The 19,730-nt window shown below is 41.9% G+C and overlaps 1 protein-coding gene across 2 annotated transcripts; it reads right to left on the minus strand.

Annotated features, from left to right (window-relative positions):
* Positions 1–928: 928 nt before the first annotated feature.
* On the minus strand, positions 929–15,200 carry LOC139418236 (T-box transcription factor 16, like). Of its 2 annotated transcripts, none has more exons than XM_071167530.1 (9): positions 15,019–15,200; positions 14,543–14,708; positions 7,516–7,618; positions 7,132–7,296; positions 6,034–6,180; positions 3,727–3,797; positions 3,338–3,414; positions 2,549–2,810; positions 929–2,362 (listed from the first exon to the last, which is right to left on the minus strand). In XM_071167530.1, the coding sequence occupies exons 1-9, from the start codon at positions 15,098–15,100 to the stop codon at positions 1,675–1,677; spliced, it is 1,761 nt and encodes a 586-aa protein (XP_071023631.1). In that variant the 5' UTR covers positions 15,101–15,200; the 3' UTR covers positions 929–1,674. The 2 variants fall into 2 exon arrangements, with proteins under 2 accessions (XP_071023631.1, XP_071023632.1); XM_071167531.1 differs by having other exon boundaries at positions 937–2,362; positions 2,549–2,813; positions 15,019–15,127.
* Positions 15,201–19,730: the final 4,530 nt, after the last annotated feature.

The following is a 19,730-nucleotide window of genomic DNA, read 5'->3' on the forward strand; positions in this document are numbered from 1 at the left end:
AACAGAGCAAAGTACAAAGCGATCCTTGATGAAAATCTGCTCCAGAGTGCTCAGGACCTCAGACCTCAGGTTCACCTTCCAATAGGACAATGACCCTAAGCACACAGCCAAGATAACGCAGGAGTGGCTTCGGGACTAGTCTCTGAATGTCCTTGAGTGGCCCAGCCAGAGCTCGGACTTGAATGCGATCGAAAATCTCTGGAGAGATCTGAAAATAGAAGTGCAGCGACGCTCCCCATTCAACCTGACAGAGCTTGAGAGGATCTTGAGAGAAGAATGGGAGAAACTCCCCAAATACAGGTGTGCTAAGCTTGTAGCGTCATACCCAAGAAGACCTCGAGGCTGTAATTGCTGCCAAATGTGCTTCAACAAAGTAACGAGTAAAGGGTCTGAATGCTTAAGTAAATGTGATATTTCAGTTTTCTTATTGTTGTAAATTTGCACACATGTATAACCGGGTCTGAATACTTTCCGAATGCAGTGTATTTATATATAAAAAAAGATTGCACATTATTGAAATATACAATATCTATTCAGACTTAATAAATGTGTTTATGTGAATTTGTCTATTTTGGATTTATATAGATTGTTACATTACATACTACTGGAAAACTGGTCCCAAATGGATATTTCAGCATGTGAACATGTGACCCTCATATCCTCCAGTCTTGCTGTTGCAAAGTATTATTCACTTCCCTGTAATAAATATTCTGCCACCTCATACAGTTTCCTCAGTATTCTTTCAGAGAATCAGTTACCAGCGGCCTGTTACATTATCCTCGTCCCATAACTCTTATGCTGTACGTGCTGTAGCCAACTTGTCTAGCATGACAACGACACATACAGTATGGATATGGCTAATGTTATCAGTCTTAACATCAAAACAAAAAAAACATAATTGTGTATGTTTGATTAACCACGGCTCTTCTGCATTCACATCTCACTCATTATTTACTGTTAATTATAATGTCCCAAGAAAGTGGGGAAACATGTTGACGGTTAAGACATGATGCAAATCTATTGCATAGTTGTTAGCTCCCCTTACAAATGATACAAATCTATTGCATAGTTGTTAGCTCCCCTTACAAATGATACAAATATATTGCATAGTTGTTAGCTCCCCTTACAAATGATACAAATCTATTGCATAGTTGTTAGCTCCCCTTACAAATGATACAAATCTATTGCATAGTTGTTAGCTCCCCTTACAAATGATACAAATCTATTGCATAGTTGTTAGCTCCCCTTACAAATGATACAAATATATTGCATAGTTGTTAGCTCCCCTTACAAATGATACAAATCTATTGCATAGTTGTTAGCTCCCCTTACAAATGATACAAATCTATTGCATAGTTGTTAGCTCCCCTTACAAATGATACAAATCTATTGCATAGTTGTTAGCTCCCCTTACAAATGATAAAAATCTAATGTCAGGGCAAAAGAGTCCCCAGTTCCTTATCCTAGCAAACCACTTCCCTATTTTACAACTGAAAAATATGGATTTTTTTTTTGCAACGTCTAACAAAGCAAAGAGAAATTAACTATACATGACTCAATATTGCATATTAATTTGCCTCAAGTCTACCCAGGGATGTTGCTAGATGTCCACAAGTGGTGGGGGAAAATGTTCATGTCTACCTGACCTGTTGTGTTTACTGAACAAGAGATCACTTATAGGTCGAGCATAGGTGACTTGCAGGAGGGCACTCTAGGGTCCACATAGTTGTCTCTTAGCAGCCCAGCAGAACCAATCAAGCTGTTCTGGTGGTAGCGCATCATGTTGTGGAGAGGCAGGTACTCTGGCTCATCATCAGGTAGTGGTGGATTGGGCTGTGGTGGTCGGAGCTCCTTGTTCACCCCCAGCTCCAGGCCTGGCCTCTCATACTGGGTCTGGGCATGGAGCAGCTTCCCCTGGGGGCTCCCTGAGTTGATCCCAAACCCTTCCCTGCTGTGGATCCTGTTGAGCATGTCGGTGAGGGACCAAGGGCTGCCGGACACCGAGGGGGAGGGGCTCTTCTCCAGGCTACGCAGGGCACTCTCAGGTAGGTGCATCCTGCTGACCTTTGGGGGCAGGGGGAGAGGGTAGTCAAACTCAGCCTGATGGGGCTGTGGCTGCTGCTGCTGAGGCTGGTGGTCTGATGTGTGGCTGTGGCTATGGGAGAGTTCTGATGCTGGACCACTTGGACCTCCTCGGTGGTGAGGTGGGTGAGGCCCCACTGGTTTCCTGCTCTGCGCCTGGGGCCTCCTGAAGCCAACAGACCCTAGGTGGTGAGTCTGGCCCAGTGGAGGGTGTGGGAGGAAGAGAGGAGAAGCAACGTTTGATAAACCAGTATGGCTGGCTTCGTTATGCTGCCCAGGGCTGAAATAGAACAATAGAGTACAGTTTCAGAATATTAGCCTAGTTTTTATTTTTGTATTTATCTAATAATCATACTATAGAAATACTGGACTGGTAAGAAGAAGCATTATGATTCTCGTTCACAATTCATTGCTGATGATTTGATTTAATACACTTTTAAGATTGAAATGGCCTTGATCATCTGACCTGCCATAGTCCCTGGTAGTAAGTGTGTTGTATGTGTGGGTGTTGTGGGTCATTGTGTCCTGGACCCCCCATCCCTCCTGGCCACAGGGCAGGGCTGCAGACGCAGCCCCCCAGTTCATGAAGGCAGAGATTAAGGGGTTATGTGCAGCAGAGAGAGACGTGATGTCATCAGTCCTGGATCCTGCTGCACCATAAGAATTCGCTGAGCTAGAGCTTGAGACGATGACATCAGCCTCATCATCTGACTCCACTGGTCTGGATCCTACTGAAACAATGAGGACAGGACAGAAAAGAACAGGGCCCGTATTCATAAAGTGTCTCAGAAAAGGAGTGCTGATCTAGGATCCATGTAATCGTATTCATCATTATTAAATGGCAAACTGATCCTAGATCAGAACTCCAACTTTGAGACACTATGAATACAGGCTCAGATGCTAGAACAGTAAGGAGATAAGATGCATGGAGATTCCTTCACCTTCTACTTTGACAAACTCTTTAAAATGTCCTAAAAATTAACTTTAGAGAAAGGGTATAGAATGACTACATAGATAGCCTAATACAGTCTTTGGATGGTCTCAAAATGAAATAATGACACCTGCTGGCTATTTTCTTGAGCAGTTTCCTTTTCCCATGTTAGGAAAGATCAATAGACAGCTGGCTTGACTTTCATAGCTAGATTTATCATAGTAGGATATAGAAATACATTCTTTAGAAATTAGGTGTAATGTTTACAATTTTCTTTACAGATGTTTGAATAAACTCTGTTATTAACTTTGTATGTGACTATACCATTTGAAGATTTCAATTCCATCTGGAGTTGTCTTTCATTTAGTTTTTCGGAGCTCTGACATTCCTTTTCTCTGAACCTACAGAGAGAAATTTTTGTTATTATTGTCATTATTCACAGTTTCTTATGAACATGATAGTGATGTATACCAGTAAAATGGAAAAGAACACGTCACTTAATTGATCAGTGAGTCGACTAAGTACTATTCCAATTCTGCACAATCGTCATGTCTTCCACTGAGCAAACAATTCAACGGTTTACCAAGAGGAACATATTGGGGACGATATAATTGACAAACACATTTGATAGTTATTCATACTGGGAGGAGTATTGTATCACTTTCAAGTGAGTTGCTGTTCATGTTTCAAGCTACTAGAAGGCAGTCTCTCACCTTTTTCTGTTCAGCCCATTGTCACGAAATCCTTTTGCAAAGGGGTTGTTGTCTATCTTGAGCTTTGTTATCTGTTGGGTAAATTTGCACGTCTCATTTATTATAAACTCAGGAAAAAAAATAGACGTCCTCTCACTGTCAACTGCGTTTACTTTCAGCAAACTTAACGTGTAAATATTTGTATGAACATAACAAGATTCAAGAACTGAGACAGAAACTGAACAAGTTCCACAGACATGTGACTAACAGAAATTGAATTATGTGTCTCTGAAAGAAGGGAGGGTCAAAATCAAAAGTAACAGTCAGTATCTAGTGTGGACACCAGCTGCATTAAGTACTGCAGTGCATCTCCTCCTCATGGACTGCACCAGATTTACCAGTTCTTGCTGTGAGATGTTACCCCACCAAGGCATCTGCAAGTTCCCGGACATTTCTGGGGGAATGGCCCTAGCCCTCACCCTCCGATCCAACAGGTCCCAGACGTGCTCAATGGGATTGAGATCCAGGCTCTTCGCTGGCCATGGCAGAACACTGACATTCCTGTCTTGCAGGAAATCACACACAGAATGAGCTATATGGCTGGTGGCATTGTCATGCTGGAGGGTCATGTAAGGATGAGCCTGCAGGAAGGGTACCACATGAGGGAGGAGGATGTCTTCCCTGTAACGCAAAGCGTTGAGATTGACTGCAATGACAACAAGCTCAGTCCGATGATGCTGTGACACACCACCCCAGACCATGACGGACCCTCCACCTCCAAATCGATCCCGCTCAAGAGTACAGGCCTCGGTGTAACGCTCAGTCCTTCAACAATAAACACGAATCTGATCATCACCCCTGGTGAGACAAAACCGCGACTCGTCAGAGAAGAGCACTTTTTTACAGTCCTGTCTGGTCCAGCGACGGTGGGTTTGTGCCCATAGGCGACGTTGTTGCTGGTGATGTCTGGTGAGGACATGCCTTACAACAGGCCTAAAAGCCCTCAGTCCAGCCTCTCTCAGCCTATTGCAGACAGTCTGAGCACTGATGGAGGGATTGTGCATTCCTGGTGTAACTCGGGCAGTTGTTGTTGCCATCCTGTACCTGCCCCGCATGTGTGATGTTCGTATGTACCGATCCTGTGCAGGTGTTGTTACACGTGGTCTGCCACTGCGACGACGATCAGCTGTCCCCCTGTAGCGCTGTCTGGGCATCTTTCTTTTGCTGTTTCTCAGAGTCAGTAGAAAGGCCTCTTTAGTGTCCTAAGTTTTCATAACTGTGACCTTAATTGTCTACCGTCTGTAAGCTGTTAGTGTCTTAACGACCGTTCCACAGCTGCATGTTCATTAATTGTTTATGGTTCTTTGAACAAGCATGGGAAACAGTGTTTAAACCCTTTACAATGAAGATCTGTGAAGTTATTTGGATTTTTACGAATTATCTTTGAAAGACAGGATCCTGAAAAGGGGACATTTCTTTTTTTGCCGAGTTTAGTACTGTACACCACAGGAGGTTGGTAGCTACTTAATCTAATGCCTGGAGCGGAATCAGTGGAATTATATCAAATGCAGCAAACAAATAAAATGGCACATGCACCGAATACAACCGTACCGTGAAATGCTTACTTACAAGGTCTTAACCAACAATGCAGTTCAAGGAATAGAGTTAAGAAAATATTTACAAATGACAACGATACATTTTTAACGTTACAACGTTACATTTTGACAACGTTACATGTTTTAAATAAAGTTAAAAATGTTATCAAAAGTAACACAATAAAATAACAATAACGAGGCTATATACTACCGTTACTATGTCAATGTGTGGAGGTGCAGGTTAGTCGAGGTAATTTGTACATGTAGGTAGGGGTAAAGATAATAAACAGCGAGTGTGGGGAGGGGGTGTCAATGTAAATAGTCCGGGTGGCCATTTGATTAATTGTTCAGCAGTCTTATGTTTTATGGGTAAAAGCTGTTAAGGAGCCTTTTGGGCCTAGACTTGGCTCTCCAGTACCGTTTGCCGTGCGATAGCAGAGAGAACATTCTATGACTTGGGTGACTGGAGTCTTTGAAAATGTTTTGGGCTTTCCAGGTGTTTGATGCCATTCCTAGTGCTCCATTCCGGCTATTATTATTAGCCGTTCTCCCCTCAGCAGACTCCTGTGCTGTACACATCTCTTATTATGCACTCTTGAAGCAGCATTTGACGTTCCAGACTTTACATGCATTGTCCATATTCAACCTCCAGAGAGCACTCTAATCAACACAATTGGATTAGAGTTGTTCCAATATCTCCTTCTTGGAGAATTCCAAGGTGTCCTGGTCTTACCTCTGAGTTCTGGTAGGCAGTGACAGCTATGAAGGCTGCCTCGGGGAAGGTAAAGCGCAGGTAGCCCCCTGATAGAGGGTTGTAGGGGTCTGGAGATTGGACGATGTGCAGACGGGGCTGGTACTTATGCATGGAGTGAAGAACCACCTGCAGAACATATGATGATACCTGTTACTACTATGCCTGTCAACACATACTCTCCATCTCATCTTACATCAGGGTTCTCCAACTGGCGGTCCGTGGGCCAAATGGTTTAATTTGGCCCCCAAAATCTCTGCAACAAAATGAATATACAATGCCAGTCAAAGGTTTGGACACACCTACTAATTCAAGGGCTTTTCTTTATTTGTACTATTTTCTACATTGTAGAACAATAGTGAAGACATCAAATCTATGAAATAACACATGGAATCATGTAGTAACCAAAAAGGTCTTAAACATATCAAAATATATTTTATATTTGAGATTCTTCAAAGTAGCCACCCTTTGCCTTGATGACAGCTTTGCACAGACAGCTTTTTGTATACAAATGTAAGCAAGGTGTAAAGATCTGGGTGTAGCTGGTGCAGAGGAGTCAGGCGCAGGACAGCAGAGATGAGTAACACAAGGAACTTTACTAAAAATGTCCAAATACATGAAGTAAGCCCACAAACATCGGACCAAACTTACAATAAAACAATCACGTACAAAAACCATGGGGATAACAGAGGGTTAACAAGCAAGTATAGTGTAGAGAATCATTGTACCATCTAAACTGCTGTGAAATATATTGTACATAACCAAAAGTATTGTACTTTCAGCTGTATGAAGCTGGTGTACAAAACTGAAAGTAAAAGACACAAAAATGTCACTTAACCACAGGAAGCATAGAAACACAGCACATAGAACAGATCTAACGCTTCTTAGACTTGTTTTTAACATGAATGACAGATCTATAACTCACATTTCTATGAGAATTTGGTTGGGTTGCCCAAAAAGGTGCATGTTCCAGGTTTAAGTAACATTCAGTGACTATCAGCTGTTTTGCAACAGTGTCATGGTGACATGACACTTTTAATGTCATAAAATGTGCTATGGTCCTTCCATGCCAAGCCTTACCAGGCCACTGGAGTTGAGGGTGTTGTTGGTGAGTTTGAGCTTGTGGAACGAGACGGGGTATTGCATCCACCTCTCCCCCAGGGAGGGAGAGTCTGGGTGGATGAAGAAGCGGTTGGGAAGATGTGACTCGGTCATACCACTCACTTCCCAGCGATCCCTGCTCCACTGCACAGGACAGAGGTACAGTTTAGTGTCTAAACACATTGATAACCAGCATCTTCTGCAGTTTTGAATCTAACATATTTTTCTAAAGCTTATCAATCTAAACACAAACACTAATCTACAACATTAGTGTGTGTTTGTGTGTGTGTGTTGTGGTAGCAATAGATAACGCAAAATTTAAATAAACAGTAGCATAATGCCGGGAGGGGTAGGGTGAGGTACCTTGTATTTGTCGTCATCAAACGAGACCATGTCCATCATCAACACATACTTTGCCTGAGGATTCAACCCCGTCACAGTGACTCTGCAGCTTGGAAACATACGCCTATAAAATACAATCAGGTGGGAAGTTTGAACAATATTGAACCAACCGGTTAGGAGAGTCCAGGGCACAAAGTAACACATATCAGTGAGAAGAGGTCTGTTGATTGGTATAGCTGATAACAATAATTACTGTTGTATTTTCTCACAAAACTCAGATTAAACTCAGATTTGTAGTGGGGGCAAATTTGAACATTTATCACAATTAACCCCTTATCTAAAATGCAATGGTATTTTATATGGTATTTAGAAATATTCACATGGGGAAAAAATGGGGGGAAAAAGGCAGTTCTTTATATCAAGTTTGCAATTACAACTAAGAAAATACCTTAGAAAAATTTAAGGAAAAAAATCATAGTTTTGAATGTGAAAAGTATCCTATCTATAATATATACATTTTGGTTACTCTGTTTTTGGTCAATATGACATGCCTAAAATATCAAATATACATATATTTTAGTCAATGTAGTGAAATTTCATCCAAATATCAGTTTCAAGTCAGAAAATGTTTCAATTACCCCTCATTTTTATCATTGAAAACGGTGTTACATTTAACCCTGCAGCCTGTTACAATAAACCCCGCCAAAGGGTGTCATGCACCCCAAAAATCTGAGGGAGCACAAGGTACGTGAGGATGCCTGGGGGTGGTAGTGGGGCTATGCCCCCCGTCTGTAAATTGGAGAATTTAGCATTATTCAAACACCTAAAACAGATTTTTCCTGCAATCTAGAGACATCATTATGCTTAATTCGGTGTCAAAGAAATATGTATATTTTTCTGCATATTTTTTTTCCTGACTGGTGTGTTTTTTTAAAGAAACTAAATATGCTTCTCTGCATCTCTGCTAAAATATGGATAAACGATTGAAAGGAATGTCTTATTCAGTATACTTAGTTATTGCTTGCTTTTCTAAAGTCTACCAACCTTGCCAGCAGGTATGCCAGCTAAGATAGTTAGACAAGCTAGCTGCTCTAACTTGATTGATAGCCTGTCAATTTCTCGCATGGAATAGCCTTAATTTCTCAGAACAAGTATAGACTGATGAGTTTCACAAAGAAAGTCTTTGTTTCTGGCCATTTTGAGCCTGTAATCAAACCCACAAATGCTGATGCTCCAAATACTCAACTAGTCTAAAGAAGGACAGTTTTATTGCTTCTTAAATCAACACAAGTTTTCAGCTGTGCTAACATGTTTGCAAAATGGTTTTCTAATGATCATTTAGCATTTGGATTAGTTTACACAACGTGCCATTGGAACACGAGGGTGATGGTTGCTGATAATGCGCCTCTGTAAGCATACAGTATGTAGACATTCCATTAAAAATCAGTCGTTTCCAGCTATAATGGTCATTTAAAACATTAATAGTCATTTACAACATTAACATTGTCTACACTGTATTTCTGATCAATTTGATGTTATTTTAATGGACAAAAAATTTGCTTTTATTTCAAAAACAGGGGCATTTCTAAGTGATCCCAAACTTTTGAACTGTAGTGTATAATAACATCAAATTGATCAGAAATACAGTGTAGACAATGTTTTGTTTTTTATCCACAGAAAAATGTTGGCATCCGGTTGCTAGGCAACCCTTTTTTGTTTGTCCAGATGAAAAACCAGTCTAACAAATGCACTGAGGTACTAACGTTCAAAAAGTTGCTACCTCTAAATTCTCAAAGTTTATTCCAACCACAAAAAAAGTTTTAATCCTCAAAATACAACAACTTGCCTAGCTAACAGCTAAATGTAGTTTTATATATTTTTTTTATAAATTCTAATTATATTTTTGACACTCCACATGTTGTCATGGAAAATATGAATGTTATTTCCAAAAACCAATAGTATCTCTGCCATAAATTAGTAGGGTATATTGTCAGGTTCAGGTGCTAGTCGGACATATGACACTCGGACATTACTGACAAACTGGTTGAACGTGGCCAGTGTATAACTAAAACCAATTAGCAAGTTGGAAATTTCAGAGTTTCCAAGTTCTGACAAGCACTGCTGCATATGTTGGTCACAGATACCTTTAAAAAATGGTGGGGGAGTGGATCAGAAAACCAGTAAGTATCTGTTGTGACCACCATGTACCTCATGCAGCGCAACACATCTCATTCGCATAGAGTTGATCAGGCTGTTGATTGTGGCCTGTGAAATGTTATCCAACTCCTCTTCAATGGCTTTGTCAAGTTGCTGCATATTGGCGGGAACTGGAACACCCTGTCTGTTGATTATGCAAGCCATGGAAGAACTGGGACATTTACATCTTCCAAGAATTGTGTACAGATCCTTGCATCATGGGGCTGAGCATTTTCATGCTGAAATATTAGGTGATGGCGGAGGATGAATGGCACGAATGGGACTAAGGATCTTATCGCGGTATCTCTGTGCATTCAAATTGCCATCGATAAAATGCAATTGCGTTCATTGTCCGCAGTTTATACCTGCCCATAGCATAATCCCACCGCCACCATGGGCACTCTGTTCACAACGTTGACATCAGCTGCTCACCCACACATCGCCATACACGCTGTCTGCCATCTGCCCGGTACAGTTGAAACCGGTATTCATCTGTGACGAGCACACTTCTCCAGCATGCCAGTGGCCATCAAAGGTGAGCATTTGCCCACTGAACTTGGTTACGACGCCGAACTGCAGTCAGGTCAAGACTCTGGTGAGGACGACGAGGACGTAGATGAGCTTTCGTGAGATTGTTTCTGACAGTTTGTGCAGAAATTCTTCTGTTGTGCAAACTCAGTTTCATCAGCTGTCCGGGTGGCTGGGCTCAAACGATTCCGCAGGTGAAGTAGCCAGATGTGGACATCCTGGGCTGCTGTGGTTACATGTGGTCTGCGGTTGTGAGGATGGTTGGTCGTACTGCCAAATTCTGGAAGCGGCTTATGGTAGAAAAATTAACATTCAGTTCTCTGGCAACAGATCTGGTGGACATTCCTGCAGTCAGCATGCCAATAGCACGCTCCCTCAAAACTTGAGACATCTGTGGCATCGTGTTGTGACACAAAACTACACATTTTAGAGTGGCCTTTTATTGTCCCCATCACAAGGTGTACCTGTGTAATAATCATACTGTTTAATCAGCTTCTTGATATGCAACCCCTGTCAGGTGATGGATTATCTTGGAAAAGGAGAAATGCTCACTAAACAAATTTGTGCAAAACATTTCAGCGAAATTGTAACAGCTGTCGTAGGTGGAAGAAGGTGAGGACCAAGGTGCAGTGTGGTACGTGTTGATACTTTTAATAATGGAACTAAACACAGAGCACAACCAAAACAGTTCTGTCTGGTGCAGACACAAAAACAGAACACCCACAACCAAAATGGGAAAAACAGGCTACCTAAGTATGATTCTCAATCAGAGACAACGAACGACACCTGCCTCTGATTGAGAACCATACTAGGCCAAACACATAGAAATATAACATAGAAAAAATAACATAGACTACCCACCCCAACTCACGCCCTGACCAACCTAACACAAAGACATAAAAAAGAAACTGACACAAATAAGCTTTTTTGGAACATTTCTGGGATCTTATATTTCAGCTCATGAAACATGGGACCAACACTTTACATATTGTGTTTATATTTTTGTTAAGTGTAGTAACCGCAGTCGGCAGATAGACATTGGAAAGGCCAGTCTGTAATGGGTCCGCATTCAAACGACCACCCCTCATCACTGTCAAACGCTCCCTAAAACACTAGAGCGAACAGGCCTTTCTAATCAACCTGGCCCGGGTATCCTGGAAGGAAATTGACCTCATTCCATCAGTAGAGGATGCCTGGTTATTCTTTATAGTGCTTTCCTCCCCATCTTAAATAAGCATGTCCCATTTCAAAAAATGTAGAACTAAGAACAGATATTGGTTAGGAACCAATATACACAGGCAGTTAGGAAATCTAAGGCTAGCTTTTTCAAACAGAAATTTGCATCTTGTTGCACACACTTCAAAAAGTTCTGGGACACTGTAAAGTCCATGGAGAATAAGAGCACCTCCTCCCAGCTGCCCACTGTGTTGAGGCTAGGAAACACTGTCACCACCAATAAATCTACGATAATCGAGAATTTCAATTAAAAAAATTCTACAGCTGGCCATACCTTCCACCTGGCTACCCCTACCCCCTTCCACCTGGCTACCCCTCAACAGCTCTGCTGTCATGCCCTGACCTTAGAGAGCCGCTTTATTTCTCTATTTGGTTAGGTGTGATGTGGGGTGGGCACTCTATGTTTTGTTTTCTATGTTTCTTTATTTCTATGTTTTGGCCGGGTATGGTTCTCAATCAGGGACAGCTGTCTATCGTTGTCTCTGATTGGGAATCATACTTAGGTAGCCCTTTTCCCCTCCTTTCAGTGTGGGTAGTTATCTTTGTTAGTGGCACTATAGCACTGTTAGCTATAGCTGCACGGTTGTTTATTTGTTTGTTGTTTTGTTGGCGACATTTTAAATAAAAAGGAAAATGTACGCTCACCACGCTGCACTTTGGTCCACTTATTCCTTCCAGGAAGACGGCCGTGACATCTGCACTCCCCACAGCAACTTGTCCAGGCCTCCCCCATTTCTCCTTCACCCAAATCCAGATAGCTGATGTTCTTAAAGAGCTGCAAAATCTGGATCCCTACAAATCAGCTGGGCTAGACAATCTGGACTCTTTCTTTCTAAAATTTTCCGCCGCAATTGTTGCAACCCTTATGACTAGCCTGTTCAACCTTTCTTTCGTATCATCTGAGATCCCTAAAGATTGGAAAGCTGCCACGGTCATCACCCTCTTCAAATGGGGAGACACTCTAGACCCAAACTGTTACAGACCTATATCTATCCTACCCTGCCTTTCTAAAATCCTCGAAAGCCAAGTTAACAAACAGATCACAGATCACACCATTTCAAATCCCACCACACCTTCTCCGCTATGCCATCTGGTATCTGAGCGGGTCATGGGTGCACCTCAGACACACTCAAGGTCCTAAACGATATCATAACCGCCATCGATAAAAGACAATACTGTGCAGCCGTCTTCATCGACCTGGCCAAGGCTTTCGACTCTGTCAATCACCACATCCTCATCGGCAGACTCGATAGCCTTGTTTTCTTAAATGATTGCCTCGCCTGGTTCACCAACTACTTCTCTGATAGAGTTCAGTGTGTCAAATCGGAGGGCCTGTTGTCCGGGCCTCTGGCAGTCTCTATGGGGGTGCCACAGGGTTCAATTCTTGGCCGACTCTCTTCTCTGTATACATCAATGATGTCGCTCTTGCTGCTGGTGAGTCTCTGATCCACCTCTACGCAGACGACACCATTCTGTATACTTCTGGCCCTTCTTTGGACACTGTGGTAACAAACCTCCAGACGAGCTTCAATGCCATACAACACTCCTTCCGTGGCCTCCAACTCTTCAACCGATCGCTGCCCGCACGTCTACTCTGGACGGTTCTGACTTAGAATATGTGGACAACTACAAATACCTAGGTGTCTGGTTAGACTGTAAACTCTCCTTCCAGACTCACATTAAGCATCTCCAATCCAAAATTAAATCTAGAATCGGCTTCCTATTCTGCAACAAAGCATCCTTTACTAATGCTGCCAAACATACCCTCATAAAACGGACTATCCTACCGATCCTTGATTTCGGCGATGTCATTTACAAAATAGCCTCCACTGGCTCCAGATCATCTATAAGTCTTTGCTAGGTAAAGCCCCGCCTTATCTCAGCTCACTGGTCATCATAGTAGCACCCACCCGTAGCACGCGCTCCAGCAGGTATATTTCACTGGCCATCCCCAAAGCCAACTCCTTATTTGGACGCCTTTCCTTCCAGTTCTCTGCTGCCAATGACTGGAACGAATTGCAAAAATCACTGAAGCTGGAGTCTTATATCTCCCTCATTAACTTTAAGCATCATCAGCTGTCAGAGCAGCTTATCGATCATTGCACCTGTACACAGCACATCTGTAAATAGCCCACTATAGGGCTATTGTAATTATTTCGCCGCTATGGCCTATTTATTGCCTTACCTCCCTAATCTTACTACATTAAGAATACCTCCTCCCCGTATTGTTATTGTTTTGCTCCTTTGCACCCCAGTATATCTATCTGCACATTCATCTTATTGCACTATCTATCACTCCAGTATTTAATTGCTAAATTGTAATTATTTCGCCGCTATGGCCTATTTATTACCTTACCTCCCTAATCTTACTACATTTGCACACACTGTATTGATTTTTTCTCTTGTGTTATTGACTGTACGTTTGTTTATTCCATGTGTAACTGTGTTGTTTGTGTCTCACTGCTTTGTTTTATCTTGGCAATGTCGCAGTTGTAAATGAGAACTTGTTCTCAACTGGCCTACCTGATTAAATAAATGTGAAATAAAAAAAATAAAAAAATAAAAGTCTCTTTGGCAGTGACGAGGAGTGGAACTTCAGCTGAAGAAACTGGTACTCAGACTACTCTTGCGCCGCCTACAGGGTTAAGTGTACATTTTGACTTCTGACACTTTCTGGTGACTTGTAAAGGACTGGTATGTCCTAGAAAGGTAGTTACAGTGGGTAATGGTAGCTGAGATATGTATGTTGTTTGTATACACTATTATTAATAACTCAAATAATATTTTCATAAATAAGCAAAAGACTGAAAGTGTTACTTTGTGCTCCATACTACTGTCGGTTATTCAATTTCATAAAAAATAGTGGTTCTTCGCATTGTCAACCTTGAGAAAAAATGTCTACTTTATAAACAGAATAACTCTGAGACTAGGCCTATGTCCCAAAACAGTCACCAAATGGAAATTACATTATTTTAGGCTATCATATTGAATTAATTTCTAATGTTTCTATCACTCATGTTTCATATTCTTGACAAGCGGTTATTATGAAGGCCTATGGCTACCGCTATTTACCATCCACACATCCTACCTTCCTGTTTTGGTGATGAGCATCTCAGTTCCTATATCGCCAAATTGTTCCCATAGCTCGCGACCCTGGAGCGACACCCGGACTTGAAGAGCTGAAAGCTCGGGTTCACACCCGACTTTACCGCTGCTGTTCCAAGACTGGCCCCGCCGAACCGCATCTTTACAATCTAGTAGAAGGTATTTATTTGCGTCATTCATAGCCTGTATTAGAGTTATGTTTTTATTCCACAAACCTATGACAATAGACTACATAAATAGCTAACCACTGGTTGAATGAATCAACGTTGTTTCCACATCATTTCAATGACATTATGTTAGATGTTGAATTGACGTCTGTGCAGTGTGGGATAGGCTACCCCTCTCAATAGGAAAGAGCAAAAACTGTATTGTTAGGCTCAATTAGGATTTTTAAACACTGTAATGCAACGTTTCCAATAAGATTTGGTCATGTTGTCTATCCATTAAACACAAACCTACCTGGTGGACAATAGCCATAGTTCCTGGGCTGAGAGTTGAGTGGGTAGTCACCACACAGCAGCCTCTCCTCATGCAGATACATGGCCTTGGAGCTCCAGTCAGTGCTCTTGTTGTTAATTCCTCTCTGTTTTACTCCAAACTCGAACTCAGTGATATGCACTTGAGATGTGATTAGGACAGCTATCCCCTATACCTTTCCCTCCCATATGGAAGAAGAAAGAGGTGTGTATGTGTGTGTGTGTGTTAAGTGTTGGAACATCAATCAGAACCCCACTTTGATCTTTACACAGTTTAGAGTAGCCTACATGTTGTTGTGTGAAAAGAAGGGAGCAGGGAGGGGGAGGTTGGTGTTCAGTATAGGCAGTGAGGCATTGGGGTTTCCCAACTTCAAAACCCTCAACTCCCAGGCCAGGTGCTAATCACCTGGGCAGTTTGGCAGTTTGGCCGGCCATTACTACAGGAAGCTGGTCCTGGCTCCTTTATTATACTGGCTGACCAGACAGACACAGGACAGAAGGCAGGGGAGTGTCAATGCAGAGGTGTGTGTCGAGTGACACCTTGCTCCCTAAGTAACGATCTGTAACGATTCTGCTCTACGGGGATGGCCTGGCTCTTTGAGATGTGGCTTGGTTATGATAAATATCATCATTATACCAAAAATATCTAAACACTTCTGAGCTTCTCTAATGTAGTAAATCATGTCACAAAAATATATAGTTGTCTTTGGTCTTCAAGGCAGGAGGGTGAAATTATTAATGTGGTTGTATGATTAAATAATATTTTAAATTATCATTAGGAATGGATAAATCATTCTACATATGAAATACGTATTTGAGAGAACTTACAAATCTCTTATCCCAGCATATGAAGAGGGCCTACACAGAACTTGTATGGACTGGAGACTCATGTTCTGCTCTTCTGCTCATATGTTATGTAGAGGTAAATCAGAACATTACAGAACATTTATATGAATGTCTATAAAGCAAATTTAGTCTGATTTAGATGTGAAATGTGAAATTGCATTTTTACAAAGTAAAGCAAATCTATATTATTATTATTTTTAATTCCAAACTTAAATAAATTATGTTTTTGTCCTCCTGCTCTTCAATGTCTGGCTGGCCGCAGAAATACATTTTGATTTGAATGCGCTGTAAAAAAAAAAAAAAATGTTTTTATTTATTTTTATTTCACCTTTATTTAACCAGGTAGGCAAGTTGAGAACAAGTTCGCATTTACAATTGCGACTTGGCCAAGATAAAGCAAAGCAATTCGACACATACAACAACACAGAGTTACACATGGAGTAAAACAAACATACAGTCAATAATACAGTAGAAAAATAAGTCTATATACGATGTGAGCAAATGAGGTGAGATAAGGGAGGTAAAGGCAAAAGAAAGGCCATGGTGGTGAAGTAAATACAATATAGCAAGTAAAACACTGGAATGGTAGATTTGCAGTGGAAGAATGTGCAAAGTAGAAATAGAAATAATGGGGTGCAAAGGAGCAAAATAAATAAATACATTAGGAGAAGAGGTAGTTGTTTGGGCTAAATTATAGATGGGCTATGTACAGGTGCAGTAATCTGTGAGCTGCTCTGACAGCTGGTGCTTAAAGCTAGTGAGGGAGATAAGTGTTTCCAGCTTCAGAGATTTTTGTAGTTCGTTCCAGTCATTGGCAACAGAGAACTGGAAGGAGAGGCGGCCAAAGGAATAATTGGTTTTGGGGGTGACCAGAGAGATATACCTGCTGGAACGTGTGCTACAGGTGGGTGCTGCTATGGTGACCAGCGAGCTGAGTTAAGGGGGGACTTTACCTAGCAGGGTCTTGTAGATGACCTGGAGCCAGTGGGTTTGGCGACGAGTATGAGGCGAGGGCCAGCCAACGAGAGCGTACAGGTCGCAGTGGTATGTAGTATATGGGGCTTTGGTGACAAAATGGATGACACTGTGATAGACTGCATCCAATGTGTAGGGTATTGGAGGCTATTTTGTAAATGACATCGCCCGAAGTCGAGGATCAGTAGGATGGTCAGTTTTACGAGGGTATGTTTGGCAGCATGAGTGAAGGATTCTTTGTTGCAAAATAGGAAGCCGATTCTAGATTTAACCTTGGATTGGAGATGTTTGATGTGAGTCTGGAAGGAGAGTTTACAGTCTAACCAGACACCTAGTTATTTGTAGGTGTCCACATATTCTAAGTCAGAACCGTCCAGAGTAGTGATGCTGGACGGGCGGGCAGGTGCAGGCAGCGATCGGTTGAAGAGCATGCATTTAGTTTTACTTGTATTTAAGAGCAGTTGGAGGCCACGGAAGGAGAGTTGTATGGCATTGAAGCTCGTCTGGAGGGTTGTTAGCACAGTGTCCAAAGAAGGGCCAGAAGTATACAGAATGGTGTCGTCTGCGTAGAGGTGGATCAGAGACTCACCAGCAGCAAGAGCGACATCATTGATGTATACAGAGAAGAGAGTCGGCCAAGAATTGAACCCTGTGGCACCCCCATAGAGACTGCCAGAGGCCCGGACAACAGGCCCTCCGATTTGACACACTGAACTCTATCAGAGAAGTAGTTGGTGAACCAGGCGAGGCAATCATTTAAGAAAACAAGGCTATCGAGTCTGCCGATGAGGATGTGGTGATTGACAGAGTCGAAAGCCTTGGCCAGGTCAATGAATACGGCTGCACAGTATTGTTTCTTATCGATGGCGGTTAAGATATCGTTTATGACCTTGAGCGTGGCTGAGGTGCACCCATGACCAGCTCTGAAACCAGAAATCTCCATTTATTTCCCTGGTGCCTGGTGTCCCTCCAACTCTTTGCTGATAAAGAGTTGGAGGGACACCAGGCACCTCAATGGTGCCGCCCAGATAGGCCTGCTTACGTCTTTATCTGTAGGATCAACCCGACCACTCACACCCCCTTGGTCCCCCGCCCAAACTGGGGAGCCTGTTTCCACAGTAACTGGGCTAAGTTGTCGCCCCCACCTCTGTCCTCACCCCAAACCGTGTCACCCGACACCTCCCACGTGCATCATACAAATTTATTTCAATTTTGTTGAAATATGATACAAATATTGTGCCAGAAAATATGCCAACCACAATGAATGCTCCAGAAAGATGGTTGCAGTTATGTTTGATATGTAGATGATTCAAACCACTAACATTTACATCAAGAAGAGTCATTGCATAATATTCAGTTGAAATCAGCTGCTGATAGTCGGATACCCTTTCCTTTGTAGTCAACATCTAAAACACAATTGATTGCATTTGCCATGATGTGAACTATAAGGTATTTGTAGTGGGGAAGAACTGTAAATTATTATACAGTACCAGTCAAAGGTTTGGACACACCTACTCATAACAGGGTTTTTCTTTATTTTTGTAATGAATACTCAGGGAGAAAAGGGTGTAGATTTACGTGCAGAGTGCGTCAGATGTTTATTAAGCCTTTGCTTATCGGGGGTCACATGCAGGCAATGGTCAAACACAGGTAGGCAGTCAAAAACAAGCAATACCTCACAACCATACAAACAGAAAGAACTGAACTAACTAGGGAGCTGATGAGACCAGGTGAGAAACAATCACAGGTGAAAACAATGAAAGACAGGGCTACGTTCCAGAACACAAAGAAACAGAGCTACGTTCAAGAACAAAGAAAAAGAACACAAGGTTGACTAAGAAAAGAAAAGCAGAATTCTACATTGTAGAATAATAGTGAAGACATCACAACTATGAAATAACACATATGGAATCATGTTGTAACCAAAAAAGTATTAAACAAATCAAAATATATGTTATATTTGAGATTCTTCAAAGTAGCCACCCTTTGCCTTGATGACAGGTTTGCACACTCTTGACATTTTCTCAACCAGCTTCAGCTGAAATTCTTTTCAATTAATAGGTGTGCCTTGTTAAAAGTTCATTTGTGAAATGTCTTTCCTTCTTAATGCGTTGTGTTATGACAAGGTAGGGGTGCTATACAGAAGATAGCCCTATTTGGTAAAATACCAAGTCCATATTATGGCAAGAACAGCTTAACTAAACAGAGAAACAGTCAATCATTACTTTAAGACATGAAGGTCAGTAAATCCGGAAAATTTCAAGAACTTTGAAAGTTTTTTCAAGTGCAGTCGCAAAAACCATCAAGCGCTATAATGAAACTGGCTCTCATGAGGACCGCCACAGGAAAGGAAGACCCCCAGTTACCTCTGCTGCAGAGGATAAGTTCATTAGAGTTAACTGCACCTCAGAAATTGCAGCCCAAATAAATGCTTCACAGAGTTCAAGTAACAGACACATCTCAACATCAACTGTTCAGAGGAGGCTGCGTGAATCAGGCCTTCATGATCGAATTTCTGCAAAGAAACCACTACTAAAGGACACCAATACGAAGAAGAGACTTACTTGGGCCATGAAACATGAGCAATGGACATTAGACCGGTGGAAATCTGTCCTTTGGTCTGATAAATCCAAAGTTTTGATTTTTGGTTCCAACCGCTGTGTCTTTGTGAATGGATGATCTCCGCATGTGGGGTTCCCACCGTGAAGCATGGAGGAGGAGGTGTGATGGTACTTTGCTGATGACACTGTCAGTTATTTATTTTGAATTCAAGGCACACTTAACCAGCATGGATACCACAGCATTCTGCAGTGATACGCCATCCCATCTGGTTTGAGTTTTTTGGGACTATCATTTGTTTTTCAACAGGACAAT

This window comes from Oncorhynchus clarkii, chromosome 10 (assembly GCF_045791955.1).
Source record: "Oncorhynchus clarkii lewisi isolate Uvic-CL-2024 chromosome 10, UVic_Ocla_1.0, whole genome shotgun sequence".
Taxonomy (NCBI): domain Eukaryota; kingdom Metazoa; phylum Chordata; class Actinopteri; order Salmoniformes; family Salmonidae; genus Oncorhynchus; species Oncorhynchus clarkii.

Bases quoted from the DNA above. Each gene is read 5' to 3' on its own strand.
- LOC139418236 (XM_071167531.1), bottom strand. From the start codon at position 15,100: ATGTATCTGCATGAGGAGAGGCTGCTGTGTGGTGACTACCCACTCAAC. The intron at 3,798-6,033 runs GTAAGACCAGGA...TTTACCCAACAG, and splicing joins CTGCCTACCAGAACTCAGAG to ATAACAAAGCTCAAGATAGA. The intron at 3,415-3,726 runs GTGAGAGACTGC...TTCTCTCTGTAG, and splicing joins AATGGGCTGAACAGAAAAAG to GTTCAGAGAAAAGGAATGTC.